At 34.3% G+C, this 19,840-nt stretch overlaps 1 protein-coding gene across 2 annotated transcripts in view; it reads right to left on the bottom strand.

The window, feature by feature from the left end:
* ITGB1 (integrin subunit beta 1) overlaps positions 1–19,840 on the bottom strand; it is a 49,746-nt gene that overhangs the window by 5,791 nt on the left and 24,115 nt on the right. Inside the window, exons 2-16 of one of the 2 annotated variants that reach the window (XM_031939721.1) lie at positions 18,532–18,601; positions 13,929–14,014; positions 10,761–10,983; positions 9,697–9,867; positions 8,776–9,014; positions 8,002–8,157; positions 7,637–7,732; positions 7,237–7,326; positions 6,265–6,405; positions 5,972–6,171; positions 4,190–4,428; positions 3,755–3,977; positions 2,332–2,564; positions 1,371–1,537; positions 566–646 (exon numbers count right to left, since the gene is read on the bottom strand). In XM_031939721.1, the coding sequence (XP_031795581.1) occupies positions 572–646; positions 1,371–1,537; positions 2,332–2,564; positions 3,755–3,977; positions 4,190–4,428; positions 5,972–6,171; positions 6,265–6,405; positions 7,237–7,326; positions 7,637–7,732; positions 8,002–8,157; positions 8,776–9,014; positions 9,697–9,867; positions 10,761–10,983; positions 13,929–14,014; positions 18,532–18,601 (2,409 nt within the window). In that variant the 3' untranslated portion in view covers positions 566–571. The remainder of the gene's footprint in view (positions 1–565; positions 647–1,370; positions 1,538–2,331; positions 2,565–3,754; positions 3,978–4,189; positions 4,429–5,971; positions 6,172–6,264; positions 6,406–7,236; positions 7,327–7,636; positions 7,733–8,001; positions 8,158–8,775; positions 9,015–9,696; positions 9,868–10,760; positions 10,984–13,928; positions 14,015–18,531; positions 18,602–19,840) is intronic. The other variant, XM_031939722.1, reaches the window with a different exon arrangement.

Below are 19,840 nucleotides of genomic sequence, written 5' to 3'. Positions count from 1 at the left end.
ACTAATGGTTCCCAATTTATAATTAACATTTAAATAGAGCTTATGATGTGCTAGGGATGGTGTTAAGTCCTTTACAAATATGATCTCATTTGAACCTCACAACAACCATGTAAGGCAGGTGCTATTATTGTTTTACAGATGAAGGAACTTAAAACAGAAGTTAAGTGGCTTTCCTAGGGTCACACAGCTATTACACTTCTGAGGATGGATTTGAACACAAGGCCCTTCCTAATTCCAGCTCTATTCACTTTGCTACCCAGCTGTCCCTGTCTATATAATAAGGGAACAGAACTACTTGAAGATCTCTTCTAAATCCTGTGGCTTCAGTTACAAAAAGTACCATCACTAACCTTTAAGTTAAATTGTAATTTGCAATTAGGAATAAAGCCTGTGAGAGCTTTCTGGCGCACACACACCTTCCAAAAAAACCAAAAGAAAAGCAGCAGGACTGTTAAAGCCACGCTGGCAAAGGCCTGAAAAGTGACAGGAGGACACACAGTGCAGTGAAAGTCAGAATCAATTTCACATGCAGAGAAAAGGCAGAAAATAGAAAGAAAATACGAACGGAAATTTAGAGACCAGCTTTACGTCCATAGTTTGGATTCTTGAAATTATTAATAGGACTCTTGTAAATCGGATTTTCTTGCTGAAGTGAAAAAAAGTCAATTTCTAATGATTTCAATAATAAGAAAATAAAGTGACAATCTCAAATATCACAGGAAGAAAAGTCTCACTACACATGAAAACACATTAAGAAAGTGAGCACCAAAAATACAAACCCACTAACTAGATAATGAAATGCAAGTTACATTATAACCCTCTATAATGATGGCTGCATATTTCACAGAAGGCCAAGGCAAATGGCGATTTAATACCCCTCCCCAGCCAGTGCTCTGAATCCAGGTTGGAATGAGACTATTTTTTTTTTTTTTTTAATTTCCAAACATCAGACAAGTCTTTCTGAACATAAATAATTTCTCTGTATGGTCTACCAATTTTGATGTTTTGTTTATCCTCCCCCTCCCAGAAAAAGATAAATCTCTAAGATCATGTATTTTTAACAGACATCCATCTCTCTTAATTTTAATATATTCAGGATTAGGCACTTTTGAAAAATGCACTATTGCATAGCACAATATAAGATAATTTAGAAATCAAATGCATATTTGGTTAATCAAAATCAGAAGACAAACTTTCATTGTTTATTATAATAGAATGTATTCTTTGGTCATTTCTAAATATAAATTGTCCTTAAAGTTTTGGATTTTTTTTTTTTAAGAATAAAAAGATATTTTGGAATAAAATTTCAAATATGTAAAGTATAATTTTACAAATATTAAGATTCACTTTATGAATAGCATTCAACTCACCGCATCCCATTTTGCATTCATTTTCTCCTTTTCAAATTTAGCAAATTCTCTTCTGTCATGTATTATCATCAGCAACTTCCAAATCAGCAGTAATGCAAGACCAATCAGCACAATTCCTGCAACCACTCCAGCTACAATGGGAATGATGTCTGGACCAGTGGGACACTCTACAAAGTGAAAAAGGGGGGGGGGGGTGGAGAAGATCAAAGTAAAGCCAGGAATGTTATGCTACAACATGGAAATGCCATGGAAATCTTTTCCTTTCTTTGAATTTTAATCTTCCTTTCTCAGGGTGAGCTTTTGTAACAGTGAGGCTGAAGCATTCAAGTGCCTGAATATGGGGATTTCCTTTGTATCTAATAAGAGCAAGGACTAACTTTTCCATTTGTACCTTCAACACTTTGCAGTGTTGTGCTTGCTTCATTCATTCATTCAAAATTCTACCAATGATGAAAATGGAGGAAAAAGACTTGTCTATTGTGATGGGTGGAAAATATCGGTCCCTTTATATCTTCTATCAATAGAGAAGGAAGCAAATCTAAAAAAACAATACTCAACACAGAGCTATAAGTGGGGGGAAAAAGATCAACACTGAAGGTATCTGCATCCAGAGAGAAATATGGAGACTGAATGTAAATCAACACATATTTGACTTTTTTTTTCTTTTTCTTCCTTTTTTTCCCCCGTTCTCTTGGGGTTTTTCCTTTTTGTTCTGATTTTTCTCTCCCAAAATAACTCATAAAGAAATGAATATTAAAAAAAAAAATTGAATGTATATATAAAGAAGAAAAATATTTTACAAACCTTAAAAAAAAAAAAAGGAATTGCACACACACACAAAAATCCCCTTCAGGCTATATTTTGGGAATCTTCTCTGAATACTGAAAAATCTAATAACAGACAAATATGAATGAAAAATGAGAAACAATGAAGAATGACCTTCTGAAATCATGAGTCATACCTGGTGTCTCCACCACATGAACAACAACTTCATTGTTTCCATTGACCGAATATGTAAAATAGAACCAGCAATCATCAACATCCTTCTCTTTACAGTGGGATAGAGCCTCTCGCTGGCCAGGCTGGGGTAGGTCTTCTCGACTTTTTACTTTGGTAATGTTGAAGTATGGACACTCTTCTGCACATGTGTCTTTTTTTTCTCCTTTATCAAAAGCTCTGCACTGAACACATTCTCTGGGAAGACACAAATTTGTAATATTTTAAATGTTTGAAAAAATTCTCCTCAAATGTAAATCAATAATAATTTGAAATTTCTGAATTTTAAAATTTGTAGCTTAATCAGAAAAGGAACATTAAAACAGTGCTTATCATCCTTGGTAGATTCCTTAAAAGAAAATCTAATGATGCATACTTTTAAAAGGGAATTATGTGGGCTGGAAACTGGAAATTGAATGGATGCCCATCAATTGGAGAATGGCTTACTAAATTGTGATATATGAATGTTCTAGAGTATTATTGTTCTGTAAGAAATGACCAGCAGGATGATTTCAAAAAGGCCTGGAGAGACTTATGTGAATTGATGCTAAGTGAAATGAGCAGAACTAGGAGACCTTTATACATGGCAATGACAAGACTATATGATGATCAATTCTGATGGATGTAACAATGAAACGAACCAAATCAGTTCCAATTGTTTAGTAATAGAGAACCAGCTACACCCAGTGAAAGAACTATGGGAAATGAGTGTGGACCACAACATAGCATTTCCACTCCTGTTATTGCCCACTTGCATTTTTGTTTTCCTTCTCAGGTTATTTTTACCTTATTTCTAAATCCGATTTTTCTTGTGCAGCAAGATAATTTTATAAATATGTATACATATATTGTATTTAATTTATACTTTAAAATATTTAACATGTATTGGTCTACCTGCCATCTAGGGAAGGGGGTGGAGGGAAGGAGAGGAAAAGTTGGAACAGAAGGTTTCGCAAGGGCTAGTGTTGAAAAATTACCCATGTATATGTCTTGTAAATAAAAAGCGCAAAATAAATAAATAATTAAAAAATAATAAGAAGAGAATCATGTGTTATGTAAGCTGCTGAATTGTTGGCACACCCGATCACCTGGTACTATCTTAAAACTATATTAGTTTTCAGCTCTCTGTATAAGTAAAGTTTTTAACTTCAAATTATATGGCTGCTCTGATTGAATGGGAAATGGAATCAAAATATTACACTGTTATTTTGTTACTTTACCTTTAAATTAGAGGAAAATTATTTAAGGAGAATATTTCAGATAAGCATTCAAGATTGGTCTTCTACATCTAATTTTTATCTAATCTTTAACCTTATACTTTTTATTTCAAGTGATAAGAATGTTTAACAGAACCCATGAAAAGCTAACACTTATTAAGAAACACTCACTTGTGCTCAGCACAGACACCAAGACAAGTCTGACACATTTCACAAGTGGCCCCTTGAAATTTAGAATCGGTGCATTTACAGGAACCACATACACATATTCCTCGGCCGTTGCAAATCTGCCCATTTGATGCCATACATGAAGATGTATCCAAAGAACAATCACAGGCACTGCCAGTGTAATTGGGGTTACATTCACAAACTCGACACTTGCAAACACCATTTCCTGCAATTCAAAATTTCACATGACAGTATTACAATTACATAAGCATTTATGTCCATTGCCACTATATAGGGACATCAGCAGGTAAGAAATAAACCAATATAGAAAGCTATCTTTATCCCAGAGAACCTCCTACCTTTCCACCAAGTTAAACGCCTCTATTGTCCCCTCAAATAGGATCAAGTACAGAGCACAACTTCAGAAGACATTTTTACCTCCACAAATCAATCCATTGGATCTATCACAGTTGAAATTGTCACATTCACAAAATTTGCCAGAATAAATTTCATTTGTATTATCTCTCTTTCTACAAACACATTGTCCACAGACACATTCTCCATTGTTGCTGCAAATTTCAGAACTGTTTTCTTTCCTGCAGTAAGCATCCATGTCTTCACTGTTTACTTCATCTGTACTACATTCACAATGTCTACCAACACGTCCCTCATTGCACCTAAAGAAAGAGCAGTATCAATGACTAAATGCTATCAAATTAAAAATTCTAAAAAAGAATTTATTTAAGAATGAATCATGTAGAAGTCCTGATGATAATGGAAGTTAAAGTGGTGGGAAATAACACTAACAGTAGCTCTGGATAACAGAGAGGATCTTCTTTGAGATCCTCTTTATTTAGACCAGTCTTGCAAATCAACACAAGTCTTTTACTCGTAGTTCTAAGGAAATCAAACTTAGACTGTATCAGTATTTTAAACTCAGACTGAAAACATAATCAAGAAATATATATTTTCTTGCCACTGATGCTTAAAGTTATTGGAAGTTTGATTATGATGCAGTGATAAGCATGAGAATGAAAAATATTTCCCAAGTAATACAATTGTATGTCTAAGCTACTGCCTGCTATAAGTAATAAGTAACAGTATTATAGTAAATAATAAAACTTATAATACCTACAGATCACTGGAAATGAGATGCCATATTTCTGAAAATTCGAAGTATATTTTATAATACTTTCAAGAAAATATGAGGATAAATTATAGGAGTAATATTTTTCTTTGTTGTTTTTATAACTTATATTTGTAGTTTCAGAATCAAACTGCTATAAGTCAAACAGGTCTTTTCTCTATGCCTCCCAGACCACACTCCATCTCTACCTTATGCCTTTGTTCTGGAGGATCCCTATGCCTGGAATGCTCTCGTTCCTCATTCTTTCTGTCTCCCAGAGACTTGTCTTCCTTCAAGAGTGGCTAAAGAACCATCTACAAGAGACTTTTTCTCCTAACAGCCTGGAATGCACCCCTCCACCCCCAACTTCTCTGTATTCTTTTTATATTTTTATTTATGTACTTGTTTTTCCTAATAGAATGTGTAAGATCTTTATGAGTGAGAATAATTTCATTCATTGAATTTGAATCTCCAGCACTTACCACAGTGTCTGGCATCTAGTAGGCATTTAATAAATCCTTGCTGATTTGCTGATGCTTCCTATTTCTAATGTTTTAAGTATATAGACTGATTTTAGAGTATATTCATCTTCCTGAGAGCTTTGCTTTTTTGATTTAAAAAATACCTAATTAGTTTCATAAGAAAATTATTGCTTTTTTTCAATTAATATAAGTATCTACATATACATATATACATACATATACATATAAATAAATATAGATGGTTTCCAAAAATTCAACTCATTATTTTGTTAGAGAAAATGGTCATTCCTATCCCAATTTTTTAAAAATCCAGAAAAAGAAATACAAACTATAAAAGTAGTTTATTACTTAATTGGTTTATATGCAACAGTATTTCCCCAGCCAAATAAACTACTTGTCACTGTAGGGTTTTCTTTATGTTCTTTGGAAATAGACAAACAGAATATTATGTGAATAGCTTTAAGAGTAATAATTCAACAAACAAAGTCAGTTCAACAAGCTCTTAGTAAGCACTGGTTACAAAGTTTTAGAGAGACAAAGCCAAAAATGAAAGATTCCCTGCTTCTCAAGAAACAAGAGAGATGTCTGCATCCCCCACCAGCCTCTACTTACCGGCAGGCCCCGCATTCAAATGTTCCATTTCCTTCATGACATTCTGGACTATTTGGGAGGCCTTCACTCTGGCACTCACATTCACAGATAAACTGAAGTGTAATTTCTACTTCTTCAGTGAAACCTAGAGGTTTAATTTTGATGGTTTCTGTGTCTTTCTTAGGACATTTGTTGGAAGTTATACTAATCTCAAACTGAACCTATAAGGGGAAGAATGAATAACTATGTCATTGCTGTGTGTCTATTTTATCACCCAACCAACACCCAACTTTAAATGAGTAATCCTCACCCACCTCATCACCAATGGAAATATTGGAACATTTTCTTCCATTTTCTCCCGTCCCATTCACTCCATTTTTGCAGTAAGATTTGTAATTTATTGTTACTCCCTCTGGCAATTTGCTATTTTCCAGAATGACTTCTGAAGATAAGGACTAAAATAAAGATAAATTTTAGCCAAAAATAAAGTGTAATTTATAACCAAAAATATATATAACTTTATTAAATTCAGTGGATTTTGGTTCACCAAAAAAAATCCTTTTCCACAAATTATTTGAAATCTAACTGAATGGGATTCCTTGAAAGAATATATTTCTATTCTATTGCTGTTTTTTATCAATGATTACAAATTAATTAATTAACATATATTTGTTAAGCAATCATGTTTATTATATCCCTAAAAAACATATTGAAACTGGGATGTGGAACAGAACCATAAAAGAAAAAATTATTTTTTTTCCCCATTTTAAAGCAATCCCCTCCCAAAGGCAAAAACAAAAGGTATAGGTGATACATAAACAATAATTCTTTGAAACAGGAAGCTCTGTCCTCTGTAAAAAAGCAAAGGAGAATTGGACAAAGATCCCTTCCATGATTTTCTTTCAATGGAATCAGGAAGTAAATTTTATAACAAGCTGAAGGCAAGTATCCTTTGGGGTGAAGCTAGAACATGAATGAAAGTTGTGTTTTCTAATACTTGACTGACAATAAGAATGCCAATCTCTAAATACTCAAGATTTTTTCCGCTGGTGATGACTCTAAAATAAAGGATACTTTTGTCTGATATTTTTGCTACAGTCAGACTAAGGAAATACTGATTAAGCTGAGGAGATTGATTTTTTTCCCCCAAGCATTTGACAGTGTCTCAATTTTCCAGACTCTCTATAGTCTTGTTATCTTAGACACAGGGGATGGGTGGAATTTCTTTGTTTTTGAAATGATACCCCAGAAATGAGTATAAATACAAATTAATTTCAATTCCTTACATTGTATGCATCAATGATCAACTGAATTACATTGCTGGAATTTGCAGACAATGTTCCCACTGCTGACTTGGGGATCAAATTCTTCAGTTCCTTAACAGAGAGAGAACAGAATGTAAAATATAAAACACATGTAAAGCATAAATGCATTTATTATACCACTATGTACTAAAAAACATTTAACACCTGTTTTGAATACCATGGAGAATTAACTCAGATGAATAGTCTAAATATCTGGAAGCCAGACATAAAAGAATTTTTGAAATGGTGATTAAGTTACAACTTGTAGCTTTATTCAGTCTGCCTTAAAAGTAATTTCCTAGAGTTTAATTTACAATAAAGATCTGTTCATATCTACCTTATTTTAACTTATATAAAGCAAACATAACTACTCTGTATTTACCTTGTAAACAGCCTGAAATTCTTCTGTAACTGCGAAAATTGTTTGAATGTTATTTTCACTTAGTTTTTGGACAAGATGAGCAATAGAAGGATAATCCTAGAAAATAAAGATCAGTTTTGGTTAATTTGTACTATTAATTCATACTGATTTTTCTAGTAATTTCTAAAAGTAAGAAATTATTGTATGTAAAGTATGATATGTAAAGTATCAGCTCAATGTAGGTAATTCTACAAAATTCTCCAGTTTAGTATCTATTCCAAAATGTCACAAATATAAAAATCCACAATTTATGTTGCCCACAATCCATGCAAACATTCTTAAATGGAATGTCAACAAATCTAATAGGTAAGGAATTCAGCACTCACGTAATAATGGCTCATTGTGTATACATTATTTTCTAGGTGACATCTTCCATCATTTGGTAAAACAATTCCACCAAGTTTACCATCTCCAGCAAAGTGAAAACCAGCATCAGTGGAAAAAACCAATAGTCGTGTAACATTTCTCCAGCCAATTAATGACTTGGAAAGGGGGGAAAAAAAGGAATGTTAAAGATAAAACAAAAAATAACCTAACACACATGTTAAAAAACTTTCAGTTCTTTGAGCTTCTTCTTCACCTCTACTCTTTCCCTTTCATTCCCAGGGATCCTTTTCTATCCTACTAACAAATAAGCCAAAGACTATATAGTTGTTAAAAGAAAAACAACCCCAAAAGTAAAACAGTATTAAACATACAAAAAGGCACATACAAAGCATAAACAAAAAAAAACCAAACTAAAATAAGATTTTATTGATTTATGAAGATATCAGGTACAAAGTATTATTTGGTATCTTGATTCCTCTTATAGCATACACACACAAAAATAAAAATTAATCTTAAGGATTAAGTCCCAAAGATTTTGTTCTTCCAAAGCTCCTTTGACATCACAAAGCCAGAAAGGAAGAAGTTCCATAATATCAGGACACCTGGGCCAACTATTAAAAAAAAAAGAGCTACAAGGATGCTTTTCTCACACTACCTATATGGCATCAAAAGCACCCATCCCAGGAAGGCCCAGGTATAATATGGGTGCACCTCTATTATTGTGGCTGACTGAGAATGGAGCAGTAACTAAATATAGACACTTAATTACTTACCCCACAGACTGCAACCTGCATAATGGCATCAAATCCCCCTTCTGGAGAGTCCAAATTGCCAGAAATGTGCTGCTTCCCCACAAGCTCATTAAACACCTCCCCCTTGTCTGTAAGGCTGAGCACATTCTTGTAGCTGAAGGGACTGGTACAGTTCTGGTCGCCTGTGCAAGGGTTCCTGAGCTTGGCCGGTGTGGTGCTGATGTACGGCATCACAGTCTTCTCTACAAAGGAGCCGAATCCTATTGGGAAAACAACCATCCGTAGGTCTAAACCTTACAAAGACTAGGGACCACCTGTTTTGTTTGAATCAACATGTCCCTGCCTCTTAACAACCAGCCAACCAACAAGAAATGCACACTGGCAAGGAAATGTGTTTTTGCCTTTAAATTATAATATGGGTTTTGTCTGATGTGAGTCTAAACTTTGAAAAAAAAAATTTGGGAAGAATAACATTTCTTCAATAAATACATTTTGAGAGAGAGAGAGAGAGAGAGAGAGAGAGAGAGACAGACAAGAGCTAGATTTTTCAAACAGCTACTGTGAGATTTCTAAATGTATTTTGGCAATATAATGGTTGGTAACATTACATATGGTCCTTGGTGCTCCAGTTACGTGTATGGAAGTAAGAATTTGAGGAAGATTATAAAATGAAATGCATTTATGTGTGAAGTGGAAAATATGACAAATCAGAAATGAGATTGCTGTGAAATAGAAGTCTAGGTCTGAAATGTGTCTTGGTGTCTAATAGGTAAGAATTTTGAGCACTAAAAGATACATGGTAAAAGGATTCTGGCTTTGTCCTGGCGAAAAAAGTACCACTGTTTATTTTTTAAGATTTTATGGGTGTACTATGAAAAGAAGCACGGTTTCTATATGGCAGAATTAAAATCAAACCCATTTTTACCTTCCTGACTCTCTTACCAATTCGGAAATCTGAAGTGATTCTCTTCATCTCATACATTAGATCTGTTCCAAGACTCTTCACATTCTCCAAGTCATCTTTCATAGAGTAAGAGAGATCCATAAGATAATAGAGGTCAATAGGGTAGTCTTCAGCTCTCTTGAATTTTAATGCAAATGTTTGTGGTTCTCCTAATAAAACAAATGTTATAAAAAGAAATCAAATCAAGTTATTAGAAACCCAAAGTATAGCAAGAAGAAAAAGGAAAATAATTTGATGAATCAATATTACTTTTACTTCATATCAAACATATCATTTCTACTGAAAGTTTATAGTTTTAATAATCACTAATACAAATATTAAAAAATAAACATTCTTTTATAGTTCTAGAAAATAGGATTACAATAAAATTCTAGATCCACGTGTTAACCCTACTTCATTTTTAGTTCCTAAAAATGTCTATATTGTCTTGCTATCAGATTTTAGATAGTGGCACACTGTTTGGAAAACACTTCTAAAAAAGTGACTCTGTAAAAAAGACAGCAGTAAATTCTTAGTAACCATAAGCTCCCTGAGGGAAGAATGATTCCCTCATTTTACACTTTCCCTACAAAATCTATTATCTTCTCTACAGAGTTGGACATCTCACTCTGGTATGAAGATGTGCCAAAGCTTATTCTGAAAGCTTACCAGCAGAGCTGAAAAGTCTAATAAATTAAGTGAATGACAACATTTTTGGTAACAGTAAATCATAAAGCCACCTACTAAAGGCATGGTGGTAAAGTTGTATCTAACAGAGAGGAGATCTATTTCATTGGAATATGAGTACTAACATTACTGATAAAAGAAATATTCTTTTGATGCATTAAATTAAAGAGCTACTGAGATCCCTGAATTGAATCTATTAAGTGCCCAAATTCCTAAAATTCATTATGTTTTGTCCCTAAATGAATGACAACTCACTTTATTTTGTTTTATTTTATTGATTTTATTTTGACATTACTGATTTGAATCCTCAGCAGCACCTATAAAATTGGGATGGCAATGAAAATCTCAATGACGTTGGAGTTAAAGACTCACGTACCCGAACGTAACTTCAAGGTTAGCTGCTGTGGTTGGATCTGGGTAATGTCTTCAGGCTGGAGTTTTTCTGCTGTACCTTTACTGCGATTTGTCACATTTTTATTTTTACGGATAGTTTTGTGGCCTCGAGGATTTTCTATATCCTGTGGACGGCAGCCTTTCTTTTCTAATGCTTCTAAGTCATCACACCGGGCAGAAGTAGGCATTCCTTCTTGTAAAAATGACTAAATAATATGTAAAATAAATATTTAAGAACTTAGAATAAAAATCATAAGCTGTAATATTATTCATTACACAAAAGATTCAATAGTTTGTAACTGTTTACTTAATTTTGGGGCTTTTAAACAAGCTTCCCCTGCCCAGATATGAATGTCTGTACTTTGGATAGAGAGAGAAAATGATTCTTGTGAAAATAACAAACTTGGAAAATCTTGAGAAGTCTCAAGCAAACTGAAAGGGTTTGAGTTAAGTAAGCAGAACCAAGAGAATATACACAAGAACCATAAATTAAAGAAAAGTAGTAAGAATAGACATCAGAATTCAAGCCAATGCATTGAATTGTTCCTCCCTGGTTGAAGTACTTGTGGCAACCCACTGTTTATCATTCAGAGTGATAGTTTAAAGGCTTAGCATATTCAACATAATTTACATTTTTATTATCTAATCTCTTTACGACTTGAATTATCTGTAGGACAGGAGAAGCTATCCTCTCTCCAAGGGACTATTTTTCTTTTCTCAGCAGAGAAATAGTTACCTACAAGTGTGAATGAGGCAAATTTTGTCAAACAAAAAAAGTTCAATTGGGTAGGTTGGGGACAGGATTTACTAGTAAATACCAGCAACATTAAAAAAAAAAATCAACAAAACTTTTTTACCTAAAAAAAGAAAAATGACTATTTATTCCATAGAAAGTATGAATTTAAAATAGCATTCCAAAGACTAGCTTGCGTTTTTAACAATCCTATCCCTATTTTCTATTTTTCCAGAAATATAAAACCTAAATAAATCTTAGATTCATTATTTTCTAATATCTACTGATTCAATGGGGCAGCTAAGTGGCACAGTAAAAAGAATGCCAGGCCCGGAATCAGGAAGGCCTGAATTCAATTCTGACCCCAGATATTTCAGCCTTGTGACTCTGGACAAGTCACTCAATCTGTCTGCCTCAGTTTCCTCAATTCTAAAATGGGGTTAATAATAGCATCTTACCTCCCATGAGTTTTGAGATCAAATGAGACTAAGTATAAAGCACTGGCACATAGCAAGCACTATATAAATGTTAGCTGTAAAGATTATCATCATTATCAATTAATAGTATCTGTTAAACATCCATAAAATATATCACTGCATAAGGCATGCTGAGGCAGAAATACCACAGAAAATAGAAAAGGCAAAATAGATTAGCTTTTAAGAATTAGTTTGTATGGGGGAAACAAAACTTGAATATAAATAGCATTTGAAAGAAGAGATGGTTTAAGAATATCTACATAATTAAAAGAACAGAAGATCAGCTAAACCAAACCTCCATTATTCCAGGCATCATCACCTAATAATTATCCTCCACAGCAAAAAAGTAAGTGAAGTAAGTTTTCAAAACACTAACACATAAAAGTGTTAAGACTATACATAGCTCATGTAAAAATAACTGACTTTTTTCTTTGAAATATGATTTAATGATTTAATATCATTAACAATACCAAATGTGAATTATTTCAGAAATAGTTTGGTTGGGATAATCCCTAACTACAGCTTCTCCTGTCCTAAAGTTAATCAACCCAAGCCATAAAGATTAGATAATAAAAAATGTATATTATGTTGAATATGCTAAGCCTTTCCTGGGGTCCTCAAACTGCGGCCAAATGCAGCAGCTGAGGCCGTTTATCTCCCTCACCCAGGGCTAGGAAGTTTCTTTATTTAAAGGCCCACAAAACAAGGTTTTTGTTTTTACTATAGTCTGGCCCTCCAACAGTCTGAGGGACAGTGAACTGGCCCCCTATCACTCTGAATGATAAACAGTTAGTTGCCATAAGTACTTCAAAAGGGGAGGAACAAGGTTCTGGGCAGTTTCCAACTATACATGCCTGAAATAGTTGGAAGTTTAGAGAACAAGGATGGCTCCTTCAGAAATAGCTTGTTATAGCCAGGGTAGGCAGGGGAAAACCAAACTATATGTTCACAAGTATACTGGGATGACAGACTAGAGAAAACTCCAGCACTCTTTATCTTCCTTGTTATCCCCAGTTTTACCAAGTGGAGCTAAGGGTAAAAAGATTTAGGTTCTTTGGGTAACTATGTTTACAATAGTCAAGGCGTGCAATCTGGTGTGATCTGTTTATGTAGTATGGTCTAACAACTCTTAAAGCTTTCTCCTACTGCTTTATCCCACTTCTGGACTGACATTTTCATCATTAATGTTGCATATATAGAAAATGAAAATTAAGTTGCAATTAAAGCAAATCAAATGTAATTAGCACCCTTCATTTGTAACAAAAGTCAAAATATCTAAGATATTTCAAAGTCAAATGCAAATAAATCTTGGGTTTTATGCTACCTGGGATATATACTCATTAGCTTAGGTAAGTTAAAATTCAAGAAACATTTATCAAACATCTGCCCTGTGCAAAATATGTTAAGTGCTAGCAATATAAAGATAAAAAAAAAAAGAGAAGATCCTTCCTTTTAGTGATTTATATTCATTTAAATCTAAATTTATATTCATCTAAGTAATATGCCACGTACAAAGCATAAATAAAACAAGATAAAAAATGATGGGGACAAAGCAGAGATAAAAAAAAATGCTCTATGAAAACTTAATAGTTGGTCAGATATGGATACACATTTAATAGATAATTTTATTGTCCAAGTTGGAGATTTCTGAGAGTCCATAATTAAATTTAGTTAGAAGGGCAGCTATTGGAAAAGATACGGACTATTCTGAAGAACAGGAGGAATATTCAAGACATACAAAGAAAGGATGTCATTTTAGAGGCACACAAAGCTAATGTCTACACAAAGAATATGGTAGCAGGAATCTCCCTTCTGCCCCCCCCCCAAAAGACAAAAATAAAATTAAAAAAAAAATCAAGCTTAATGAATATATATGTGAAAATACTATAATTCATGTTTCATAGTTTCATGTCAAAAACTATCTGCAATTTATACTACTTACGGAGTTTGTACACCATCCACAATTTGGTCCTGCTTGTATACATTCTCCACATGATTTTGCATTTGCTTTTAAGCAATCATTTCCACCTGTCCAAAAGAATCCGTCATTTTAATTTAAAATATTATAAAATAAAAACTACAATAATGTTGGATTATGCATAGAACAATGGAAAGACACCCCCCCCCCCCTTATCTCTAGAGTTATAAGATCTGGCTTCAAATCCCAGTTCTGACATTTACTCCCTAGTCTCATTTTCCTAAAAGAGGAGGGCTAAATTAGATCGTCTCTGAATTTCCCACAGCGTGACATCTGTGAGTCTATGATTTTCCAATAAGATGAATTTAGTTTACAAGGATAAATATCACAATGAGATAGTGAACTTATTTTCCCCAGGAATTATGGATTCTCAATTCCCTTATTCTATGCTGTTTTCCTGACAACTCTTTTAACATCAATATTTTTCTGGTAATTCTTAAGTAGTCATGGTCTATGGATTAAAATCATGAAGCAACCCTGTCTCAAATCTTTCACATTATTCAAAGGAACTTGCTGGCTAAAAATACAGTGCAGCGTTATTACTGCCAATAATTTATTTAGCAGGACTGGTAAAGAAAATGTCACATAGGGAAGAATTCTATGCCAGCTATTTACCAATTATAATTAAATCCACAGAACAAATAATAAAATCTATGACAACAAGAAGTCTTTGTGTATTAGAAATGGAAACTGCTAGTCCCTAAGGCCCTCAGCATATATTCTCCATCAACTTCCACCTCCAGGTAGGGCTGTACAAGCTGAGCAGAAGGCCTGGGTCTATAGCCACATTGCAATCTCCTGTCCCACTATCCTTGTCTCTGGATTCCCAAGGCTTAAGAGATTTTTCTAAAATGCCCTCCCCATCATCCTTCCACTCTGGGAAGAAAATCTTGACTTTTTTTGCATTAGACACTGATGCACAGAAGGAAAGGAAAAGAGCATTAGGGAGAGAGTGCAACAGGGCCTCCAACTACATGGCAGCCCTGAGCCTCATATGGACATTAATAACCCTTATTTAAAAAAATGAACTAGCAAAGAAGAAAGAACCCCACCACAGAAACATATCATGGGAACAGGAAAGATGGGAACTCACCTTCAGAGGAAAACACTAAGGAAAAAAACTTCTATCTCAAAGAGTAATGTGAAATGGCTCCCTGCCCAGAGAGAATTTACTGAACTCAAAAAAGAATTCAAAAATCAAATAAGAAAGATTGAGGAAAAACTTTAAAAAAAGTTAACTAATTAGGTAAGGAGGTAGAGTCTCAAAGATGAAAATAACTCTTTGAAAATTAGAATTAGGCAAGGGAAGACTGAAGCTATGCGAGATCAAGAAATAACAAAACAGATTATAAAGAATGAGAAAATAGAACAGAATGTGAAACATCTTATGAGAAAAACAATAGATCTAAAGAACAGATCAAGAAAAAATACAATAATAACTGGACTGCCTGAAAGTTGTGACCAAAAAGAGAAACTTGACACAATAATGCAGGAAATAATCCTAGAAAACTGTCCTGGAGTAATAGAACATGAGAGCAAAGTAGAAATAGGAAAAATCCACCAATCACCATCTCAAAGAGATCCTTTGTGGAAAATACATAGGAATATTATTGCCCAATTTAACCTCCCCCCCAACCCCAAGATCAAAGAGAAAATTTTGCAAGAAACAAGAAAAAAAAAAATTCAAATATGCTGGAGTTACAATTAGAATTGTACAAGACTTATTAGCAGCTATAATAAAAAAACTGCAAATCCTGCAATCAGATCGATAGAAAATCTAAAGAACTAGGCCTGTGACCAAAAATATTATAACCAGCAAAATTATCTATAATATTGAATGAGGAAAAATGGACATTCAACAAGCTTGCACATTTTCAGATCTTTCTATCAACCAAACCCAAGCTTAACACAGAAAATTTAACATATAAGACCCAGTATCAAAAATCAATTTCAAGGGACTCAACATGGATAAATTGTTTTTTAATTTTTTAACATGGGAAATGTATGTTTAAGGTAGATATCAACAATAGGGTAGTTTAAAAGCAAGATTGGGGGGCAGAATTAAGGTAAAAATCGTAACCATGTTATACAAATAAGGTGCAGAGGGAGAATAGAACGAAGCATTAGAAGGGGGAGGAGGGTTTATAGTTGTGAAAACCCACTCACATGGGGAATGGGTTCAATAGGCAACACATTACATTTATATCATGAAGGGTACAGCACCCTCAAGATCTTTAAGAAATAAAGGGGGAGGGATGGGTGAAGAGGGAAGCATAGGGTGAGAAAAGAAGCCAAGGGAGGGGATCCATGGGTGGAAGGAGGTTAAGTAATAGAAAGGCAAATCAGGAGCAGATTCAGCAGAGGTAGAAGAGATACATGTGTGTGTAGGTGGGAGGGGGCACTGTGTATGTATATATAGCTACGTATGTATACATAAATATATATTTTCTTATCTAGACTGCTTAGGGGTGGGGGGGATAAAAAGGGGAAAAAAAGAATAAAGTAGAAAAGGTGCACAGAATAAAAGAAAAGAACAATTTATAAAGAAGTAAAGAAAAGATGGATACTCATGAATATAATTTCTACTAATATCTGTATTTTTTTTTGATCTGGTAATTTGTTGTTATATATTTTGAATTTCTCTGATGTTCTAGGCACATGACAATGCTCTCTTTTGTTTTGTTTCATTTTGTTTTGTATTCCTTTTTTGTTTTTCTTAGTCTTTTTTTTTTAATAAAATAAAATTTTAAAAAAAAGTATTAAGATCCTCCAAACCCAATGGGCATATATACTGATATTCAGCAGCTTCAGTGAGAAGGGAGAGGATAGAGAAAAACTTGATTCAGGATTAAGACACTAAGGAGGTACTGCTAGACAACCACTGCCTTATGAATACATCCTTCTAGAAGAATTAGTCACAAACTAGTCAAGAGAACAAAAACAGAAACACAGATCCCAATGTACTCATAGCAATACTATTTATGATAAACAAAACAAAACAAAAACTAGAAAAAATGCAGGTAAATCACTAATTGAGGATCTGACATTAAGGAATGGATGCAAAATTATGCATAAGAATATAATAAATGACAAAATGTGAGTAAAGACAAATGGTTGGCATAAGAGGGAATGAATTAAGGAAGTATGAGTTGGTGCAGAATGAAGTAAACAGAACTAGAAAAAAAAAATGAAATGATTATATTCTAAAAGTAAGGCTTGGGAAGTTTTAATGAAAGAATGTTGGCTTTCCATAATTATAAATACGGTTTATATACTCTTAAAACTCTCTACAGAGTGATGACTAGATATACGTATATGCAGAAAAAGGATATTTAAAATTCTAAATAAACCATATTCATAGTCACATACTTGGATTTCTTTTCATATCTGTGGATCCAGACATCTTCCTGATCTTTACTTCCCTATTCTCAGGATACTTTCTGACCTAGATTTTGATTGGTTTGCTGATGTGATAATATGATCTTCACGTAATTCTTTTTGTTTTTCTTCCCTTTCAGTTTCTCCTGAACATATATTCTTTCTTCTTATTATTGTAGTATTTTATTCTTATGTCTCCCACGTACATGATTCCTTTCCAAATTGTACTCCTGATCTTTCTTTACAGATCAGAAGCTTAATTCTGGAAGCTCACTCTCATATTGGACTTCACACCCTGGGAGTAGTCCTTTGCTCTTGCAGCCCCTCCGATTGGCTGGTTCCTTCCTGAAACTCCAATTTAGTAAGGATGTTCAGGGAAGCGTGCTTTCCTTTCTCTTGAGACTGAAGTTCTTCTCCTGGACACCTTCTTTTCTCCCTGCTTCTCCTCCTTCTGTACCACATCTTGTCTTCTTCAGTAAAGTGTAAGCTCCTTGGAGGCAGACTGTCTTTCTGCTTGTATTTGCAGTCCCAACACTCAGCATAGTGACTGACCCACAGAGTTTAATAAATGCCTTTAGCTACATTTCAGAGTATGCTTTCTACTACATTATGCTACTTCTAGGGTTTGAGCTGGGCCAGGCTGGGAAGCACTGTGGTCGGTCAGTTTTTAGGAGAAAGCCAGAGAGTATACTGGACCATGAAAGCAATAGCGAGGTTATTAGGAGTTTGGATACAGGGTTAGGGTTAAATGACCATTTGGTTATGCACGTAGAGCTAGAAGTGACCTTTACTGTCCAAATGAGAAAGCTGCAGTCCAGGAATCACTGACTTGCCCTATGTCTCCCAAGTGGTATTAGAAGTGAGATTTGAACCCAGATCCTCCAACTCTAGAGACAATATCATGCTACTAGAGAGAAATGGAAAAGAATGAGACATGCAAGTCCCATAGTATTTTACAAATGGGGAGAAGGAAAGCCTAAGAGCTCAGAAGATCAGAGACCACAGAAGTTTGGCTGATGAGTCAGTCAGTGAAGGGGAGGGGACAGAATGTCAAGCAGAAAGGAGAGAATAAAGCTGGGAGGAGAAGGATCCTGTGTCTCAATGAAATAGACGCACAAATAGGTTCTCCAAAAAAAGCAGTTTTCTCTAGTCAAATTCTTGGAGTGAAATAAAGAATAGATTAGCTTACCTGTTTGGCTGAGTACTTGACTGATTGAGCAACTGACCAGTCCAACCCAGAAAATTAGTTGTAAACTCATCTGTAAAATAAAATGTAAATCATATAAGTAGTAATATAGGCTAAAATAATAAAATTCCTAAAAATCTCCCATTCTATTATCTCTTCCAATGATTGCATAAGACAGAGTAATTGAAAACAGCTGAATTACTTGAAAGCACAATTCTGATTTGGCAAACTTGAATATTTAAGATGAATATACCATTCCCAAAGTGTTTCAAATGCCTGGATGGGAAAAAGGTCAATAAATGATACAAAGAAAAACAGGAGTAGAAAAAAGTGATTATCCACGAACACTGGATATACAGAATTAGATTTGACACAGGTATTAACACAGGTATCTCTGAGGTCCCCCACAACTTGTCCCCTTATCATTCTACACAGGAACAAAACCGCAATCCTAGAATCTAATGGGTCCATGTTCCTTATCACAATATTTGCTCTCTGTGCTCTGAGGACATGAGCTGGTGATCAGTATGTCAGAAATAGTCTCCTAGTCTAAGAACATGGTATCGATACCATCCTCAACTAGGGAGAAGCAGTCATGTGAGAGACAGGGTATCATGACAGACTTCATTCCTTCCTCAGGACAGAGTGAGTAATATTTGGTGGAATGGTCAGGACCTAAAGGCTTACAATTTGAGATAAATGACAACTAAACAAGATGATAACATGTTTACTTAAAAACAAAGAGCACTTTCAAGGTTGTGCAAAAGAGCCACACAGACACTATTCAATTATTTCTATTCATAATACTCAAAATTTTAATAACTGATAATCCAACTAATGATTTTGAGACACTACAAGATACCAAGAAATGATCTGCTGTAGTTATAATGTTTTTCATTCTAATTTTCTGAAAATCCTGATAATGCATATTATATATAGTAACTCTTGTTAAATGAGTAATTGGCTAACTAGAATATCCTATTTTCTAACTATTCTGTATAAATTGCTAAAATATTTGTTTTAGTCTATGAAATTTGTTGATTTTTATAATTCATCCTTGCATCTAAAATATCTGTCCTTATCTGGGAAGACTTAAAACTACTATACCACTTCTAGATTGGAATTTTTTTTGGTCTGTCTTTTCCCTGTTAAGGAATGGGAATTACCATGAAGGGAATTGTCAGCTTGGCTAGTGCCTTTGACAAGGCCACAAAGGCTTCTATTACCTGTCTTAAGGCCACCAAAATGCTTACTACCTCACTTGCTATGTAGAGCCTCCAAAACCATCTCACTGAAGGCCACTTTCTGGTTC

Source organism: Sarcophilus harrisii, chromosome 5 (genome assembly GCF_902635505.1).
Source record: "Sarcophilus harrisii chromosome 5, mSarHar1.11, whole genome shotgun sequence".
Classification (NCBI taxonomy): domain Eukaryota; kingdom Metazoa; phylum Chordata; class Mammalia; order Dasyuromorphia; family Dasyuridae; genus Sarcophilus; species Sarcophilus harrisii.
The sequence above is the reverse complement of the archived record's forward strand: the minus strand, read 5'-3'. Positions and strand labels throughout refer to the sequence as shown.